We start from the raw sequence: 16069 nt of genomic DNA on the forward strand, positions 1-16069 counted from the left end.
AAAAATGGAAAAAATCCCTGAATCCCATATCATGCCAACCCCATTTGTTGGAGTAGAGGGAATGCTGCCTGCCTGGAGGAGAATGGCTGGCCGCTTGCATGGTAAGGCTAGCAAGAGGAGTTCCTGCAGAGGCACATGGCAAGCCTTGAATCTCATTCAATGCCACTGTTAGCAAAAGACAAAGGGTTTTCATGATATTGTTAAGTAGATAATCAGTCTTGTTCAATACCTCATAACAGTGTTGAATTATGATATGATCAGCTTGTCTCGAAATACATTAGGGTAACAAGACTCGAATCTAACACAAATTATTGGAAAAAGACAAAAATATCAATCCAGAATGACACAGTTTGCATGTTACTGAGGTTAAGTCAAACTAGCGAACTTTTCTTTCAAACAAAAATTCTAAGAAAATACAAGCACTGAGTGACCCCCCCGCTGCCATGTTCAGGCATCAATATGCAAAGCGAGAGAGGCATCAGCTTCAGTTGTCCTTTAACAAGTATGAGGACCTTGTTTGTCACATTTTCCAATAATTGAAAAGAAGCCATGGCAATAGAGAAAACAAAGGGCAAAAAAAATTCAGCACTAGTGTTTTTTTAGTGGTAGCAGAGAAGGAAGCGTGGAAATACAGTCACCTGGAAGTGGGATTAAAAATATCCGAAAGTTCGGAAAGAGTACAGATATTGCAAAAAATGAGGCAGATGAAGAAAGGGACCGTGGCTTACACGAAGTTGAGAAACAAGTCAAAACCTCCCTCTCCAACTCCTCTTCTGCAAAGGATTAAGTCCTGCAACAACCCCCCCCCCCCTTTTTTTTTTTTTTCTTTTCCATTGCAATGAGGGTCAAGGAAAACTAGCGGCCAAAATCAGGTTCCATGGATGTTGCCAATTGCCATTGGAGATCCACGGAAAATCATCAGAAGCCACATATGTAATAGATGTTAGAATCAGATATATGTTATAAACAAACGACAATAACGAAAAAACCAACAAACAGAACAGGGCAAACCAAAACTGTTTTTCGTTTGTCTAACCAAGATGCTTACGGAACTAAACGAAAAATGAAATTAATCACTCATTCTCTTCAAGATCTTTCAGTGCTTCTTATTGTTTGAAGAGAAGAAACGGTAGTCGAGAAAGCTCAGACATTTTATAAAGAAAGAAACCAACACCCTTGATAAAATTTGCTACCAAGATTGGTAGAGCCTAGAGAGGTGAAGATGATGATGGAGGAGGAAATGCAGCAGCACTATGTACCCCACACGAATCTTTCTTCATTTCTCGGACTGAGAGACAGAGCAAGAGCAAGAAGAACCGATGAAACTCAGGATGGATAGCGCTAATGAGGATCAGATTATACAATCCATAAGATTCAAGATCATCAATGGCGCTATCCCTCCTGAGCTTAACAGGCTCTTCTATACTAAAAAACATATCTTCTGCTTTATGTCATAGCTTCAGAAACAAAAACAAGTTCCCGGAGCAAGGCCAAACAAACCAAGTAAAAAAAAAGAGGGTAAACCCCGGTTAATGGTCTGCTCAGGTAATGTTGGTGAGGGAGTTAAAAGAAGAGCGGCCTGTATTTATAGCAGCTGAGGGAGAGAACGTGGGGGGTGAGAAATGCAGACAAACGTCACCTCCTCCTGGAGCCATGAGAAAGCTTGACTAACTTAAAACTCTTTTATTTGACAATGTGGGGAGGGACGGATTTGATATGTATATTATTACTTTTCTTTGCCTCGTCTTTTTAATAACTCTGCCGACTACGGTACTAGAGGAAATTGTACATGAAAAATCCATCTTTTGGCTCACAAATGGGACCGTATTTTTGCCATAATTGTACATTAATTGCACTGTTTCTTTGCTTTTGTTTTTTATTTATTTCTCTTCTTCTTCTGCTGCTGCTGCTGAATTTTCAAAGGCTACCCAACACTTCTTTCTACCCTTCATGATTACTTCTCCTTTTCGGTTAATCTTCTGATTAATGATTATGATCTTACATAATGTAGTTTTAATCATCTTTTTTTTTCCAACAGAAACTCTAGCCATGATGAAGGGTGTCTTCATCTTTGCTTGTTCTCAACTCTGCCCTGCTAAACCTAACAGGATTGGTTCAACAGCCCACCAGTACCTGCTTCCATTGGCTGTAAAAAAACTTGCCTACATGGAAAATCTTTCTCAACTTTGGTTCAATTCCAGCATTGAACACAATTTTCAGACTAATTTGCAGAACTTCTCGAGTACTTTGATCATTGCCATCTCCATTAATGGAAAAAGATGTGATTGTAATGCAATTTTACAATGTGGGCCTCTGTCTACACCACTTTAAAAAAATCTATTATCATTGAGAGACTGTTTCCTAATTGTTTGGTGTTGCAGAAAACAACTTTATTATATTTGGGAAGTTTCCTTCTCTATGATAATAACATTGACCCAACATGTTTTTTGCTTCGAGCATTCCCATAACCTCACCATTGTCAAATTTTTTGGTCACTCCTGTTCTGAGTAGATCATGACACATTCCTACTGTAAAAAAAGTCCAAGGGGTAACAAGAAAATGAAGAGAAACCCTTCACTGTTTTATGATGAATGTCGATGAATCAAGTCAAATCAATTTTGTTCTTCTACGTGTAAATGATTTTTCAAACTAATAATACGAAATTCTCAACCTCGATTTGATTGATTAGGGTATTGGGAGGAGTAGCATTATTTGCTCTTTATTAATATTCATTTCGATTAATTCGATTTTTTGAATAAAAATAAAAAGTTATCATTACATTACGTGTTTAGATTTTGATGTAAAACATACAAAATAAAAATACGAGTGTATATACACTTGACATATGCAACATATACGAATTTGGCATTATCAATCATGACATTGCTTTTTTTTCATGCAAAACTTGTCAATGATGACATTGAATTCGTTCTCACCAAACCTCCTTGTTATGGCAAGAGGTAATTTGCATTCAGCCAGCTGCTCTGAGTCCCCAGTGGCTCTCTCTCTTCGTGACATACCTGCCATCATCAAGTACTTCTCTTTCTTGTTTCTCATATTCTTGATAAAATAACACGTCAACATGCAGCATGTTTCTGATACAATTAGCAAACACAAAATCTGACAAATTTGCATGCTAAGGTCAGCTTTCATGCCTCAAACTGAAACAAAACTCTGTCGTACATCTTCACAAAAAGCTCTTCGAGGATGAAAATTACCACCAGTAAAACCAACAGAAGATTTTAGTAAATAGATTGCAGAGAGGGGAGCTTGCAGCAGGACATTTAAGCAGGCTGATTCGGGTGCGGTGGAGCTGGTAGAAGTGGCCAGGGAGTAATATTGGGGAAACACCAGGGTTGACATTGTAATACAACCATTTATGGGAAAATCCCAAATTCCAATTTCGAAGTCGTCAATGTACCAGAAAAATGAACACTCCACGGACTCGGAGGGACGCCTCGGAAATTGGACCGTTTCTATTTAATTTTGATTTCGACTTCTTAGGTACAAAGCCCCCAGCCAAGTGAGAGCTGGGAAGGGTCCGGAACCAGACCCTCTTCGCGGTTACCAAGACACATTCTTTTGCAGCTAATTGAAGGAATCTCATGTTTTCTTTTTCATATATTTTTCCCTTCTACATACATCTTTCATCCTGTTATGCTACACTAATCTATGCTCAATGTATGATTCAGATTCACTGACGGAAGCTCATGAGGATGCCATTTTATGCTCATAAGAAAGGGTACAAGGAGGGCGTTTTGGTCCAAGTACAATCCTTTCGAACCTAATGGTCATGTGCCATGGAAGTAAAAATCTAGCTTTTGGGGCTTGGAAAACTTTAATGACGCCACCTGCCACACTGCTACAGGTGCAGAAATGGTCGCTCGCTGCACCTTCTACTCACTGGTCATACCACTAAACCTGCCAGGGGAGGGCGGAATCCCTGTCCACAGGATCAAACCCCGTGTTAACATCGGACGGCTTTCAAGAACCCATGCGCATTTTCTACAGTTTTGCCAGCCATTTTCCAAGCAAGAATGGGTGATTGGTTGGGTGGCGGAGGAAGTCAAACGAGTAAAGAGAAAGGCTCCCGCAAACTGGGTCTGACCTCATTTTTGTCGTGGTTAGGGACCGAGGTCGAGCCTCATTGTTCATCTTTCGAATTGTTCGAACATATCTAGTTACTATCGCTTTCCCATCCGAATAAACTTGACCATCTTTTTCTCTATGTCTTATATTTGCACATTGCTTAGCAAATCTAATCCAACTGGCAATCATATTTTTCTCTATGTCGCCTAGTGTAGACTTTGCACACATGCACCGAAGGTGGGCGCGGAGGGGATCTTCCTTTACGCAACAAAGGCATGTAGCTTTGCTTTACACTTTTTCTTCAAGGAACATAATGCTTCGAATTTTTCATATTTTTGTTCTTAAAATTTTAAGACGAATATTATATGTTCGGATTGTTTTTTTTTAATCATCGTGCCAATTCTTTTCTTCACATGTAAATACACTATTAACAATTAACGTAACACGTGATAATTTATTACAAAAAAAATTAACAAATGAAAATAATGTTCAGTTTGATGCTACATCGTAATTTTAAAACCAACATTTAATTTAGAATTAATTCTGTTTACACTTTTTAGTTTATTATTTGTTGGCCTTCTCGTTTTTAAAAAGAGTTTAATGGTAATTGGTCAAAGGGTGGGCTGAAAAACGGGGTTTTGGTGCAGACGGCCGGGCCTGCCTTTGTGAAAGGATTGCGGTGATAGGTGGTGGTCACATCATGGCCTTTTGATTCGTTCTGAATCCGCCACGTGGGGACCAGACATCCAGAGATTAACACTCGGGGGCCCATCGTTTATATTCGGGCCGCACCAGCATTTCCCAATTCCTGCCCCATTGGGCCATTCCCCATCCGTAACAAGTAAATAATAAGTATGCATTTATATTTACAAACGCAATATGTACAATATCATTTATTATTATTCTCATCTTCTCCATATATGTATATATATATGTCTCTCTCTTCTAATACAAAATTTTTAATTTTAATATATTTTATATTACAATAAGACACTCATCTCCCTGAGTTAGACATCTCAACATATTTAATTACCAATTTTCACAAAAATGAACAATAGTTTCATAGGTCCTTGGGGAATGAGGCATAAATGTGATGGCAATGGGTGAAATGGGAAAGAAGGGCCCGCGCCCGACATAACTTTTGGTGAATATATTTGGGGACCGGACTTTGTTGATGCGAGTAATGCCACCCAACGCCAGGTCCAGGGTTAGGGTTCTGGTTCTGGATGAGATAAGGCGAAGGTCCCCCGGCCCCCAGTCCCCCCCTCCCCACCTTATTAATCTGACGCAATGATTATACGCTGTACCTACTCGCACACCATCAACCTTTGAATCGAGCACACATGGTGATTGACTATTTTTCTTCCCATTTTCCCCCAAACCAAACAAATCCTTGCTTCTGCCCCACCCTCCACTATTCCATGACAAAGGATCGTGTGATTTCCAAGGTTTTCACATGCTTTTGGTAAAAGAGGGTGATAGATTTCATGGGTCCGCACTCTTTAGCCCATGAGCTGTCTCTTCGATACTATTAGATTATTTCTTCAAGCATTGCCATGGAAGAATCTATATCTCAACATTCTCATATTTGGCTTTTATGTTGTCGTTTTTTATTTTCCCGATCAATAGTCGAGATTCCAGTAATTCATTTTGTTTTTATTTACCTCCAGTTGCATTTGATCCAAAAGCAACATTTTACCCATCTCTCAACATCTTAACATGACACAAGGATAACATTGAGTTCAATGGATTTAAATTTAAAATTACTTTAATTTGTTTAAATACGGGTTAAACTTTCTTGATTTGTATATGTAATTTATTTAATTAATCATGTTATAGGGTCAATTCATATTATATGATTTATTTAATTCATTTATGATACTCATTTAAATAAATTAATTGTATTTAAATGAGTTTATTGAATACTAATCATATCGTGTCATGTAAAACTAACGATCTTGTTTGATTATATAAATTATACAATCATAACAATAAAATGTATAATTGTTTTTAACGATTTTGTTTTACTCATGTAATGCTATTTATTGTCCTATCCAAAAGAATCTCGATACAAAAAATAAATTATTTACTTAACTTAATAAATAATTAAAATAATAAATAACATTTTATGAACATTTATTCACTAAAAGTAATCGAATAGTCTAACTTTAAGACATGTTATCATTTGTCATAAAAAATCAATCGAGCTATCTAAGAGCCATACACACTAAGATTACTAAAACACAGGAAATAATGTTATTTTGTTTTAAGATAATAAATATTAGTTTTATGAGTATTTATTTATTAAAAATAATCGAGCAATCGAACTTTTAGACATGTCAATATTTGTATCATGGAATTAAGACTCATTTAATTAATCAATTAATTTCAAATCTAAACTTAGAATATAGTATAATTTTATTAAATTATATGGTATTTTAGCATATAAATTTATAAAAAAAAATTAACTACTTAAAATTCATTGCATAATTTAATTTTGAAATCAAATTCAAATGGTTTCCGGGTCGAAGAGCAATTATTTGGCCTAACGCCATTAATGAAATGGGCTGAAAAGCCCAAGTCAAGATGAGTGTAATATTGTTCGGGTCGAGGAAGCCCAAAATTTACCCTCCATAGCAAATTAAGTTCCCGCCTTCCCGAAAAGAAGAAAACTCTGATAAAGAAGAAAAAGTTTCAAAATGTTAATAGCCAAACACCAGCGACATCCAAGGGAAGCCTTTAAGCGAAATCAGGAAAATGTCGACGTGGCAGATATTCTCTGACGCCGGAAACGATTTCCGGTGGGAGGTTTCCGGTCGTATCCTCCCGTCTAAACCAGACGATGAGCCGAACCGCGCTCCTGTTCCTCCACTCCCTTCCATGGCCGATCTCCTGCTTCAAGGTAATAGGTCTCTGAACGGTTTTCACATGTATAGTTTACTTATTTTGCTCTGAGATTTTTGTTGGAACCAAACACAGGATGCTCGAAGCTTATTGAGAACGGAGATGCAGGAGTCGGGAAATGTCCGATGTTTAGAACCGGATTAGGTAAATCGGTGGCTTTGAAAGAGTCTTCCATTGCAAAAGCATTGTCTATTCTTGGCGACGATGACGTTGGCACTGCTGTTACTTCAAGTAAACGCTTCTCTCTCTCTCTCTTTTCCTTTAATAATGTGCATCTGGCTTTTCATATATTAATTTTGAGCTTTATATGTTTAAAGAATCTGTGATTTGGGCTTTTCTGTTAATATCTCAAAATTTGGAGCTGAAGAAAAATCATGAAAACTATAACTGTTGAATTTATGTTTCGAATGATTTCTCTAGTTTATAGGAACTAAACAGCGGTCACTAAAAAATCATTAAATGTATTCACTGTTAATGGATAAAGATGGTTGTACAGTTGCGGAACCAGCTCCTTTTTTTGACTTATCTGCTGCACAGGCGAAGTGGTTCCCGGAAACAATGGATTCGGCTGCACTAACTCTCTTTTTCAAACGGGCTCTGGGAAAATGGTTAACATATCTTCAGCTGGTTTGGTCAGAGCTAAGACATTGCTGGGACTGGAACAAGATAATGAGCATCACAGTTTTGAAGGTTTTCAACATCCAAAGAAGTTACGTGCAACTAATGAACCTTGTGGGTGGCAAAGTTTTTCTCATTCAGAGAAAAAAGAAGGTTTACGAAATACTGGGGTTGCGGATTTTTTTTCAGAATCAAGGCACTTGTTAAACTCTAGGAATGGTTTTGTAGGAAGTACAGTAGGCAGTGAAAATGACTCAACGCCAGTGCATTCCAAAGAGTTTGATTCAGCTCCCAAGCCACCTCCAATCAAGTTTCATACTGCTGGTGGAAGGTCGTTATCAGTTTCAAGTGATGCATTGAAGCGTGCAAGGAGTCTTCTTGGTGATCCAGAGCTAGGGAATTTCTTTGGTGAAGTAGAAGAAGAGGTTCCACCGTTTACTGTTTCAGAGGAAAAGTTTAATGATGCTTCATCAAACAAGGAAAACCATTTTTTCACTTCCTTTTCCCTTCAAGGAACAATAAAGAGTAAAGATACATCCAAGGATTTTATATCTCCACTGAAAGCATCTTTCAAGCAAATGAGGTCCATATTTAATTCAGAAAAAATATGTTGTGGGAGTAACTTGATTGACAAATTTGATGCAGTTGGAAATTCTAATGCATGTATGTCGACCACCAATATGCCTTCTGCTCAGAAGCCTTTAAGCAATAGTACTTCTGAGAAAAATTTGGTAACGAACATTTCGTTGCCAAGGCTTGGAAAGTCATTTGGCGGCCCATTGGCTGATATTTCAAATAACATTGTCACATCTCAAACAAATAACAAACGGATTATGACTGAAAAGAAGCGAATTGGAAGATCAAGTTTTATTTCTCCATACAAGAGACCCCGCTGTTCTGAATTCTCTACTCCATTGAATAAAGGTGTTTCCTTTGTAGGTAATGGTAATTTTATCAAGCCTTAAAAACTTGTTTTACTTTTATCATCTTGGTTTGTGCTCCTTGATACATGCTTTTCATCAGCTTTATCTGCTTCATCAGATGATCATTCATGTTGCAAAAGAACAGTTTCCACTAAATATCCATTTCAAGTGCCAAGAGTATATATGAAGGAATATTTTGCAGTGCCTCCATCAGCCTGCAGCATGGTACACAGCCTGTCAGAACTATTCATTGCTTTCAAGAAATTGATTCATTTCTCAGCATTGACACCTGTTTATATTCCTGAATTGATTTAGTTGGAGTGTTTGTCAGACCAAGAGAAACAGATCAAACCAGACAATGCAGTTAAGTATATGTTTAAAGATGAATCTGGCTTAAGTCGCATTGGGGCAGAAGCTTTTTATGACATGTTGGCTCATTCTGGAGCTTCTATGCAATACATTTCTAAAGAGTAATTGCCTCTTTCTCTTCTCCATGCCTGCTTCATATGTTTACTACTTAAACCTTATTATTATGATTTCCATGTGCTACAATAAGTTATGCATAAATTGATGCTTTTGGTTGCTTGCTCACAGTTGGGCTATACCTGCAAGTACTGTTTATCATCTGCATTCAGCAATGTATTTATATATGCATTAAACCATTCCGGTTACACTTGTACACATGTCTAGGTGGGTTGCAAATCACTATAAGTGGATTGTCTGGAAACTTGTGTGTTATGAGAGGTGCTATCCTTCAAAATGTGCTGGAAATTTTTTGACTATCTCCAATGTCCTCGAGGAACTAAAGTACAGGTATTAAAATACAGTGAGTAATATGTTTGCCTCTGAACTTTGGTTTGACATGATATTTATGAAAACAATTTATGATCCATTTTTCTAGATACGATAGGGAAGTAAATCATGCACACCGTTCTGCAATAAAAAGAATACTTGAAGGGGATGCTTCGCCTTCTACAATGTTGGTACTATGCATTTCAAATATTCAGTCAAATTCTGAACCAAAGATGGAGACAAATCTATTGATTACAAATGGAGCTGATAATAGCGGTAATGCAAAAGTGGAACTAACAGATGGGTGGTAAGCAAATTCCCATTTTAATGCTTATGCTACATTAATTTTTTTTTTTTGCATGTAAAAGATACCTTGGCTTACAGGTATTCAATGGATGCTGTTTTGGATGTATTGCTATCAAAACAGCTTGCTGCTGGAAAGTTATTTGTGGGACAGAAACTTCGGGTAAATTGTTCATTTGCGTTTCAATTTCCCCTCTTCAATTAGAGCATTCTGTAAAATTCACCTTGTTCTTATGGAGTAATTTGTCTTTTGAAGATCTGGGGAGCAGGATTGTGTGGCTGGGTTGGGCCTGTTTCACCCCTTGAGGTTCTGGCTGATTTTAAGTTTTTTAAGGAAGTTAAATTCTTGAAATTGCTTTGTCATTTGGAGTCTCGTCATTTTCTTTATTTTTTCCCCTTGAATTTCAGGCATCAAGTGCAATAAGTTTACTTTTGAACATAAATGGGACATTTAGAGCTCATTGGGCTGATCGGCTGGGATTTTGTAAGTAGTGTTTACATTATATTGCTAAATTCTGGTTTCTAGTTTCATATGACAAGAAAAATCAAGATTTCCCTTGCCTCCTCGAGCATGATTTTCCAATTAATGTCTTTAGGCAAGGGTGTTGGTACTCCTTTGGCATTTAGGTGCATCAAAAGTGATGGAGGTCCAGTGCCTTGGACTTTAGTAGGAGTCACTCGGATATACCCTGTTCTCTACAGGGAGAGGTAACTGGAAAGTGATTTGTCTGCAATTTTATGTGAAAACGGTATTGCATGGGTGCTTTTAGTTTATCTTATTTTTTCCATCCAGGTTGAGTAATGGGGGGTCAATTGTCAGATCCGAAAGGATGGAGAGTAGAATGGTTCAACAGCACAACCAAAGGTGACCTACTATATTTTGTCTTCATTTAAGATGTCGGAATCCTCTTTTCTGTATTGTAATTTCATGTCATTATGGTGGTGTTAACTTAACGTAATGCATAAATCTGCTGCGCTTTATGGCATTCACATAACCTTCATCAGTCAGCCTTTTACCAGGCTTTGTCTGATAAACTTCAACTTTTTGTGCTTTTTCCTACTAATACGCTGTTATCTTCTCTCTATTAGACCTAGTCCTTCTTCCTTCATCAAAACTGTCTTTATAAGAGAGAGTGATAGTGCCTTTTAACTTCATAAACATTCATTCTCCAGTAGAAATATGGGTTTTCTCGACTCTTGGTTATCCTGACTCTATCAATGCTTGTTGCATAAATTACTATGATGTGCTCTAAAGGATATCAACTGGTTAATGCTACCAGTTTGATTCTTCTTAACAACCTTAAACATTCATTAGGATGTGTTGTGGTAATAGCAGAGGAAAACCAGAAGTTTACTGTTGTGAAATAAGGACTGGTATTCTAACTGGAAAATTTTTTGAAGTTAGGCCTTTAACTGGTCATGTGATTGTGAGTACAATAGGCTTTACACGCTCGATATTTTTCCTGCTGCAGGGGCTCGGTTGTTGTAGATCACGTTATATCTGAGTATCAAAGAGGGGTCAACAGTTCTCATATCCTTAGTGACAGTGAGAGTGAAGGAGCAAAAATCTTGAAAATTCTTGAGACAGCTGCTGAGCCAGAAGTCTTAATGGCAGAAATGAGCCCAGAGCAACTAACTTCCTTTGCTACATATAAATCAAAACTTGAGGTGCATTTCAGCTACTTTCCTTGAAAGAAAAATCTAAATTAGAAAGTGATATTAACTATGCAGATGTGACTGTAGGCAACCAGGCAGTTAGAGATGGAGAAATCAATCAAGAAAGCTCTGGCAGAAGCTGGCTTAAATGAGCGAGATGTTGTCCCATTCATAAGGGTGAGAGTTGTTGGATTAACCACTAGGAAATATCATGGAAAGGGAAGACCTAAAGAAGGCATAATAACCATTTGGAATCCTACAGAAAAGCAGGTGAATCCGAGTGTTATCCTGCTCTACTCTCTCCTTTGGATTAGCTTCATCTCCTTGTGCATGTGCCCTTTTCTACTCTTACAAGCATGTGCTATATAATTTGTCCTTGTATCTCCTTTAGTTGGGCAGGGTTAATAATTAGCTTAATAGAATAACTTAGTTTATTTAATTGTTAATTACAAAGATACGTATGACTGAAACAGAAAAGCGAGCTGGTTGAGGGGCAGGCATACGTCGTTGCTGGGCTTATACCAATATACTCAGATTCAGAAGCCCTTTATTTACAAGCCCGTGGATCTACCACTAAATGGCAGCCTTTATCTCCCATGGCAATGGAATGCTTTGAGTAAGTTGTCATCTGCATGCTCTGTTATCATATATTGGTTCCAGCTCACGCTTGTCCTCTACAGGCCATTTTTCAGTCCGCGAAAGCCAACGAAATTGTCAAATTTAGGTGAAATTCCTCTTTCCAGGTAAATCTCTCTCCTCTACCTTCACATCCTAACGCCTAGCTATTTTCTTCTGAAATCTTGTTTTCCTTATTCATTTTTCTTTCGGGTTATTCAGTGAGTTTGACATTGCTGTATATGTTGTGTACGTGGGGGAAGTCTATACGGCTGCTCATCAAAAGAAACAGTGGGTGTTTGTGACAGATGATTCCATTTCAAATTTACTGTCAGAAGGATTATCAGATTCTTTACTTGCCATCAGCTTTTGCTCACCATGCATTGATAAGGACTCATTTGCTCCAATCAACTCTAACCTAGTGGGATCCATGGTGAGTTGTAGAGTGTTCTTTTTTTGTGCTCCAAAATGGGAATGCCTTTTGAAAGTGATAAGGTTTTGAAAAATTTTGGGAAAATTTGTTAGGTGAGACATGTTTATAGAAATGCCATGGCATATATAAGGACTATTCCTACAAGTTAGGGAATAAATAAATATTTGGATAGTGATGTTCTATCTCACTGAAAGCTTCAGGTGAACTAGGGTCATCAGGTAAGTACTTGTCGAACTTAATAATTGAGCCATTGCATTGAGTCTATGTAACTAGTTGATTAGCGTTTTGACTGCAGCTGTACAATACACTGTATTAATCAATATACCAGGCAACAAAATCTATAAAGTTAATAGTTTTCCCAAATCTAGTACAGACGCATTTAGTCAACGTGCTTCTGGAATCTGGATTTCATGGTTGTCGGAAGTATTGATTTGACTAAACATCATAGTTCTGGTAACCATAGCTGAATTCTTTGGTGATTCCTGCTTATCAGATATCACCAACTCTCCTTGTCAAAAGATTATAAAGAACTCAGTTTTCTTTTCTAATTTTTTATTTAATGGTAACTCTAACTCGCAGGTAGGGTTCTGTAACCTTATCAAGAAAGCAAAGGATCAAATGAATCATCTCTGGGTTGCCGAAGCAGCAGAAAATTGTGCATACTTTTTAAATTTGAATCCCTCAATTTGTTCTCACCTTAAAATTGCTGGTGCCTCAGTTCAGACATGGGCAAAGGCCTCTAACTCGGTGCGCACTATCAAATTTAGAAGTGATGCTTAATCTTTAATGCCCACTACCATATTCACCTTTCGTACTTGACTTTGTTCTTGCAGATTATTGACAAACTCAGGGAGAAGGTTTTATTTATTCTTGACAATTGTGGAGGCTAATCTGTCAAACGAGCTGATTTGATTTGGACTGCCTAGAAGCAAGCACCCTCGCATATCATATGGACCCTTATCGCTTGACATCAAGGATGAGGTTGCTATCTCTATTTGCTCTCACCACGAGTCTTCTCGCAGGTCAACTTTAATCGTGTAAGACTAGTTTCTTTCTTTCCTTTTTTCCAGTAATATTGGAAACTGATTTGCAATTGGCTGCCTGGAGGAAGCCTATCCATGAATGCTTTTGCAATCTATATACCAGTTCATATTCCTTTAGTTTAGTTGACCAGAAAAATAGCATTATCAGGCAGGTAGCTTAGATGTGAAGTTATAGTTCGGGTCAAATTTTTGTGATGATATGCACATGATCTATTGAAGCAAGAACTTTTTCGGGGTTGTAAACTTTGACATGAATTAGTTTAAACTCATGACATTCTCCCTGTGCAGGTCTTTCTTTAACATCCACTGAGCAGCTGACATAGTCCTCCAGGAGCCTCGAGGCCCGAAGCCATTATTTTGATTATCCGGACTTTGAAAAGGTACGAAAGCACTTGAATTTGGTCACAGCACAATCCTTTTTTCGAGTTCTGGTTGAAGGGACCAAGTATAGAAATGACAGAGGGAAACCAATGTGTGTCAAATAGCTAAGAATGTGTATATTTTGCTAGGCTTTTTATGTGTAATTATGCTGGGGTTTGAGATAGTTAGGATCCCCTAGTTTTGTTATTCTCCTATATTTTCAGGCAGCTAAACTATAGGGGGATGCCATTGATTAACTGTGCTGTAAGTTGCTAATAAAGAATCGGCCCTGCTCAATCTCGGTCTGTTTAATCTTTGCTGCTTCGCTTATGTTAGGGGTGGGAATTTATTAGTTAAAGGGCATGTTAAAATGAGCTTATTTGTATATATTTTACAAATATTGTAAGTTTTTTAATAGTAATTAGATTGAATATTTGATTCATTCGATTTTAAATTTTTAATAAGAAATAATTAAATTGACTGAATTATATTGTAAAATTAAAATAATTGAAATTGATTTATATTTGACATATTCAATTAATTCTACCAACTGTTTTATATTCAATCAATTTGGTTGGTTTTATACTTTTTAATAATATTTTTTAATAAATAAATAATGTTTTATATTATTTAATATAAAAAAATATCATTAACAAGTATTAATAATATCCCATTCAATAATGTACTCGACCGTCACACTTCTGTAATGCGTTGTATACCTTGAAAGATGCTGCAAAGAAAGCACCTTTAGCACAAAAACGTGAGCTTTCCATCAAACCTTTGATTCATTCATGTTGCCAAAATTAACAGCTAAAACCAGCGGCTGTCGATGAAGGTCTACAATAGCAAATGGAGGGGTGGTCCTCACCCGTTCTTTCCCTTTTTTTTTATCCTCTTACCTTTTATTTACTTTTTTACAGTTTCCTGCGGCCAAACATATATTCTTTTTCAGGTGCAGACATGGATAATTCTGTTAAAGAAGAAAAAAGCACTACTTTTGCATGGGAAATCAATGAGTTTTGACGACAAACTAAGCTAAATGGGGGAGTTAATCTCAAGAAACAATGGGCTAAGGCTTTAATCCCCAAATCACTGGCAAACGTTGTCACACCATAGCAACCTGGTTCAGGAATGTTCCATTGTCATTATGCTGTCTGGACCTGATGGTACAAAACCGTACCCTCCACGTTGCTCTCTTTTGGTGCTTTATTTTGTATTTGTATAACCATTTTCAGAACAGCATAGGAGCAAAGCTGAAAAGAAAAGGTATGGCCGGTGAGAAGAAAACTACATTGAGAGGATGCATCAAGAAGAGCAAGGGGCCATGGATAGTTCATAGAGCCACCAAAGATGGTGGAATAGTCACTAGGTATCGGTTTCCGACCGAAAACGAGCGCCAAAAGAATAAGCAAAGGGAGCGAAGGCGGCGAGCGGTGGCTCAGAACATCTTTGCAGGGCTCAAGGAGCATGGGAATTACAAGCTTCCTAAGCATGCCGATGCCAATGATCTGTTGAAAGCTCTTTGTCAGGAGGCTGGTTGGCATGTAGAGGAGGATGGAACCATTTACAGGAAGGTTCGTAAAATGTTTTTTAACCTATTTTCAGAGGTCTCCCTGTATTGTTTTTAATGAATATTTTGTTGCAGAAAACAGTGTCATCAACAATGGCAGCCTCGGTTGAAAATGGTGAAGCAAAAGATCAAGATTATTGTACATGCAACGATCATGGGAATGTTCTTCCAGCATCAGGAACCTTCTTGTCTGTAGGGCAGTCCCAAGAATGCAGTGGTATCAACTTGGTGCTTTCCCTCTCAGTTTCAAATTCCTTGACCCGCAATGTTTCCTGAGAAGGAAGGTATGGTTTCAAACAAACAAGAGCTTGGCAAAGAACTGGTTTCAGGTGGAAGTGTATATAGGATAAATCATTATCTAGTCTTTTTCTTCCTGGATATAAAGGAAAAACATATTTAGTGCTCTTTTCCTAACACAGATGCAATTAAACGTATTTAGTGCTCCTTTCCTTGATGAAAACATATAGGTAATTTTAATTGAAAATGTTGAAGATGTTTATTCTTGGGAATTCTTTTTCAGTCTAATTCTGTATCCAAAAGGAAAAGTTGGATTAGAGTCTCATAGTTCGGGTCTGGGCTAAACCCATTCCTAACCCATAGAAGATTTTGGGATGGGCTGACCCTAGCCTCGTTCCTTCTTTCGATTGGCTTGAAGCCTTGAACATATATATACAAGATGCTCTTGTCTTTTGTTTGAATGAACTTTTTAACTATACAAATTGACATCACCAGTTCTGGGAATCAAATACAGAGAGCTGAAAAA

At 37.5% G+C, this 16069-nt stretch overlaps 2 protein-coding genes and 1 long non-coding RNA gene across 9 annotated transcripts; all 3 read left to right on the plus strand.

The window, feature by feature from the left end:
* LOC18597459 lies at nucleotides 2838-4228 on the plus strand. Its single transcript, XR_001927801.1, has 2 exons — nucleotides 2838-3504; nucleotides 3693-4228. It is a non-coding gene; the product is annotated as an uncharacterized LOC18597459 (long non-coding RNA).
* LOC18597460 (protein BREAST CANCER SUSCEPTIBILITY 2 homolog B) lies at nucleotides 6766-15310 on the plus strand. 7 transcript variants are annotated; one of them, XM_018121852.1, is made up of 23 exons: nucleotides 6766-6991; nucleotides 7069-7224; nucleotides 7531-8556; nucleotides 8653-8759; nucleotides 8850-9004; nucleotides 9225-9347; nucleotides 9436-9633; nucleotides 9711-9792; nucleotides 9886-9936; nucleotides 10038-10113; nucleotides 10226-10337; nucleotides 10423-10494; nucleotides 11102-11297; nucleotides 11373-11555; nucleotides 11759-11901; nucleotides 11966-12028; nucleotides 12123-12333; nucleotides 12913-13080; nucleotides 13167-13370; nucleotides 13665-13756; nucleotides 14464-14496; nucleotides 14657-14902; nucleotides 14977-15310. In XM_018121852.1, the coding sequence occupies exons 1-19, from the start codon at nucleotides 6847-6849 to the stop codon at nucleotides 13221-13223; spliced, it is 3324 nt and encodes a 1107-aa protein (XP_017977341.1). In that variant the 5' UTR covers nucleotides 6766-6846; the 3' UTR covers nucleotides 13224-13370; nucleotides 13665-13756; nucleotides 14464-14496; nucleotides 14657-14902; nucleotides 14977-15310. The 7 variants fall into 7 exon arrangements, with proteins under 7 accessions (XP_017977341.1, XP_017977342.1, XP_017977340.1 ...); XM_018121853.1 differs by having other exon boundaries at nucleotides 14464-14571; nucleotides 14689-15310; XM_018121851.1 differs by having other exon boundaries at nucleotides 14657-15310.
* On the plus strand, nucleotides 15005-15582 carry LOC18597461 (protein BZR1 homolog 3). The gene is made up of 2 exons (XM_018120869.1): nucleotides 15005-15310; nucleotides 15382-15582. The coding sequence occupies exons 1-2, from the start codon at nucleotides 15005-15007 to the stop codon at nucleotides 15580-15582; spliced, it is 507 nt and encodes a 168-aa protein (XP_017976358.1).

The sequence above is a fragment of the Theobroma cacao genome, chromosome 5 (genome assembly GCF_000208745.1).
Source record: "Theobroma cacao cultivar B97-61/B2 chromosome 5, Criollo_cocoa_genome_V2, whole genome shotgun sequence".
Lineage (NCBI taxonomy): Eukaryota > Viridiplantae > Streptophyta > Magnoliopsida > Malvales > Malvaceae > Theobroma > Theobroma cacao.

Excerpts from the sequence above, each read along its gene's own strand:
- LOC18597460 (XM_018121853.1), top strand. The coding sequence starts at position 6,847 with ATGTCGACGTGGCAGATATTCTCTGACGCCGGAAACGATTTCCGGTGG. Across the intron at positions 6,992-7,068 it reads GGCCGATCTCCTGCTTCAAG|GATGCTCGAAGCTTATTGAG; the intron begins GTAATAGGTCTC and ends AACCAAACACAG. Across the intron at positions 12,029-12,122 it reads GGTGAAATTCCTCTTTCCAG|TGAGTTTGACATTGCTGTAT; the intron begins GTAAATCTCTCT and ends CGGGTTATTCAG.
- LOC18597461 (XM_018120869.1), top strand. The coding sequence starts at position 15,005 with ATGGCCGGTGAGAAGAAAACTACATTGAGAGGATGCATCAAGAAGAGC. Across the intron at positions 15,311-15,381 it reads ATGGAACCATTTACAGGAAG|AAAACAGTGTCATCAACAAT; the intron begins GTTCGTAAAATG and ends ATTTTGTTGCAG.